The sequence below is a fragment of the Chanos chanos genome, chromosome 2, assembly GCF_902362185.1.
Source record: "Chanos chanos chromosome 2, fChaCha1.1, whole genome shotgun sequence".
Classification (NCBI taxonomy): Eukaryota; Metazoa; Chordata; class Actinopteri; order Gonorynchiformes; family Chanidae; genus Chanos; species Chanos chanos.
Window position 1 is genome coordinate 2058872 of NC_044496.1, and position 3629 is coordinate 2062500.

Genomic DNA, 3629 nt, shown 5'->3' on the forward strand with positions numbered 1-3629 from the left:
TAACAGCTGTACCACATGGGACCCAGTGAGGGACGGAGGAGGAGGAGGGACTCACTTCTTCTCACTCTGATCACAGAAGAAGGGGAGTTCAGAACAAAGAGGAGGAGGAGGAAGAGGAGGAGAGGGGAGATGAAGACGGAACGTCTCCTCGCTCTCTTCTGCCCAGGAGGTGGAGTTTCTGGAAAAGTCTGGCAAGCTCAGTAGCGCCGGCCTGTCGCTTCCAGAACCAGAACCCCCCCCCCCCCCCCCCCTCTCGGTGGCACCGGGACCCCAGCTCAGCCGGAGTAAATCTGGGTGCCAATCACACGCATGATCTCCTTCTGAACTTTCGGCTCCTGGGTGTTGATGTTGGCGTCACCCACCTGGCCATCCTCGTACCTAAGGCACAAACATCAGGTAAGCATGTATAAACACAGACACACACTCTCTCTCTCTCTCTTTCTCCCTCTCTCTCCCCCTGCAGAGACATGAAGATACTCACACAAAGAAGAATCGAGTGCAGACGTGATCTGACACTGGACACACCCAGATGTTTCCGTGCTTCTGAAGGTCCTTTGATGTTATCACTGCGGACAGAGAGACGTTTAATCATGCAAAATTTAAAAACACTGCTATAAATTCCATATCCCCAGCTAGAACGTGAAACCAACTCACGACTTTGGATGTGGTTATTTTAGGCATGTGCTGACTAAGGAATTAGCCAATCACAGTTTCCCTATTCCCTCTGATTCTAAATGATCTCCTGTGTTCGGTATTATTGCCTACATACTGGTCACTGGGGCCCATCCAAATTCCCTAATGGCAATTAGAATCTGGAGATGAATCTTACATAACTCAGTTCAGAGAGGAAAGACTTAGAAATATGGCCCAAAACTGTGAGGCTTCTTTTTTTCTCCAGCTCTTTACCTTCACAGAGGGCGATACAGTTGAGATTGCGACTCTGTAGGAAGCGCGACTGGATGGGTCGACTCTGGGAAGACAGAAAGTGAACAGAGTGATGTTCTGCTCCCTGTCGTACTGCGAGGTTTTAATGGAAGAGCCGTCATTAAACAGTCAAGGTTTTAATGGAAGAGCCGTCATTAAACAGTCAAGGTTTTAATGGAAGAGCTGTTATAAAACAGTCAAGGTTTTAATGGAAGAGTGAAAACAGCCTGGGCTCCTTATACCTGTGGGATCGTGTTCATGCGGTTATAACGCTGCACCAGTTCGTCTTTTGTGGGCATGCGGTGTTGTCCTTTTCCCATCCCTACACACACACACACACACACACACACACACACACAGAGACACACGCACACACATACACACACACGCACACGCATGCGCACACACACACACACGCACACACACACACACGCACGCGCACACACGCACGCACGTACGCGCACGCACATACGCACACACACAGACACATACACACGCAAACATTTTTGAACAATTACTAAGTTATTAGCATTACATAATTTAATCTCTATGCTTTAATTTAGGTGCATGCACGTGGATGCTCAGTAGAAAACATCCTGTAAAAGTCGGATTAAATGCGTAATCTCCTGAGAATTACTGTCCGCTATCGTTCACTACAATATGTTTTTATCTTCGACTGTAATGCTTCATTAGTTATTGGATATAGTCTTGAAGGAGGACCGATGTGAATTATATCACAGAAGAAACAAACACGACAGTTAACATGTGGTGGGACAATGTGCATATAATAGGATCTCATGACACCTGGATTACACAATATGAATACATTGCTTCTAGAATCAAGAATTAAAGATGCAAAATCCATATGACACGAGGTAATTTAGAGATGGATGATATGAAGAGTGGTTCAAATCACAACAGTGCATAATGTTTAATCTGAATGGCACAAAAACCAACACACACACACACACACACACACACACACACAGAGCCCAGCCACAAGATAGCACAGAGCGTCCACACTCAGACGTGTGCACAAGCACGCACACATACACACACATACACTCACACACAGCCAGCCACAGGGTAGCACAGTGAGTCACAACACTGCTTTGGCATAAGTGTAGCCCGGCACAGGCGACAGGTTGCCAGGCGACAAGCACGGTGTGATGTCGACTGGACATCAAAACAGACACACCAGGAGAATGGAAGAGGTCGAGTGAGTGAAAAGAGAGCGAGAGACGGATGGAGCAGACACACCCACCGACAGTGTGGAGCGGGACAGGCAAAGAGAGAGAGAGAGAGAGAGAGAGACGGTCGGCCACACCTACCCGAGTATCCAAAGGATATGCTGGAGATGGGGCTGAGATAAATGCCTTTCCCATACGCTGCCCCATGCAGCTTGTGTTAGAGAGAGCAAGGGAGGAGTTGTCACTGAGAGAGCTTTGCACCACACACACACACACACACACACACACACACGTATACACACACCCACACACACACATGCGCTCACACTCACACTTACACGCACATGCACTGCAGGAGGAGACAGCAGGCAGAGCAGATCACCAACAGTCTTCTGTTTCAGTATCAAAGGCTCTTTAGCACTATCACAGGTCTCTGTCTTTCTTCACTCACGAGGTCACAGAAAAAACGACTGTGAGTTTCCTCACTGTGAGTAACAGAACATTCGTTCCATCCAGGTGTGATAGAGTGAATGATTTATGTCAGTCACAGCAGTGACAGAGAGGAGAGATTGGCACACGCCGTGTGAGGAAGACAGTGATGAAGATGATGTTTCTGTGGAGTTCGTGACGGACCGCTCAGAGTGGACGAGAGAAAGAGCGATTACAGCCGGGATGTGACAGGGTAATGAGAGGAGGGGCCCGTGAGGAGACAAGGAGACTTGGTGGTGAGTTGGATGACATGTGGAATCCAGTCTTTCCACACACACGTGGAAGAGTAAGGGGTTTGAACGACGAGAGCGGACATGAAGTGGAGTGGAAGTCGGGAAGAGGCCAGACGGACCAGGCCGAGTCAAACCCAGCCCGACAGGAAAGTGTGGAAGACGGATGGATTATGGGAAAGACACGTGGTGGAGGAGGATAGAGATGGGAAGGATAAAGATGAAAGGGCGACATGAGGTTCCACTTCAAAAAATTTGGACAGATTAACTTCAGGTGTCTCTGGACCAGCACAACTTTACAGTGCTGTTCTTACAGACAAACGGCTTTTTTCACGTTGGCGTTGGGACTGATGGCAAAGGAAAGTAGCACTGAGGCCTTGTTTCGATCTCAGGAGACAGAACCACACCCCAGCCCACTCTCACCCTCCAAAACCTTCAGAAACTGATCAGAAAAGTCTCTTTATGTGGTCAGTGAAAGCAGTGCTCCATTTGCTTCTACAAACTTCATATGTGCCTCAGATAACTTCTTTAAAGAAGTATGAGGCATGACACTGGCAGATACACAGTGTCTAACACAACCACAGGATTTACATAAACACAGTATCACTGTGTAAACACAACCACGTCAAACACTACATATATTTACACATATAGTGTTTTCTGAGGAGGGTGGAGCAGTGACGTATCATCACTCCCAGATCATGAACGTGGGAGTTTGAGTAGAGAGACTCGTGGACGTTGCTCGCTGCAGTCTAAGGGCTTGTGTCAAGTCGACTCAACTATTTTGTATTGTTTT

The 3629-nt window shown here is 47.7% G+C and overlaps 1 protein-coding gene across 1 annotated transcript in view; it reads right to left on the minus strand.

The window, feature by feature from the left end:
• Positions 1-275: 275 nt before the first annotated feature.
• The window catches only part of parp6a (poly (ADP-ribose) polymerase family, member 6a), a 15475-nt gene continuing 12121 nt past the window's right edge, over positions 276-3629 (minus strand). Inside the window, exons 18-22 of the mRNA XM_030765790.1 lie at positions 2256-2325; positions 1167-1246; positions 907-970; positions 482-566; positions 276-378 (exon numbers count right to left, since the gene is read on the minus strand). Of these exons, the coding sequence (XP_030621650.1) occupies positions 276-378; positions 482-566; positions 907-970; positions 1167-1246; positions 2256-2325 (402 nt within the window). The remainder of the gene's footprint in view (positions 379-481; positions 567-906; positions 971-1166; positions 1247-2255; positions 2326-3629) is intronic.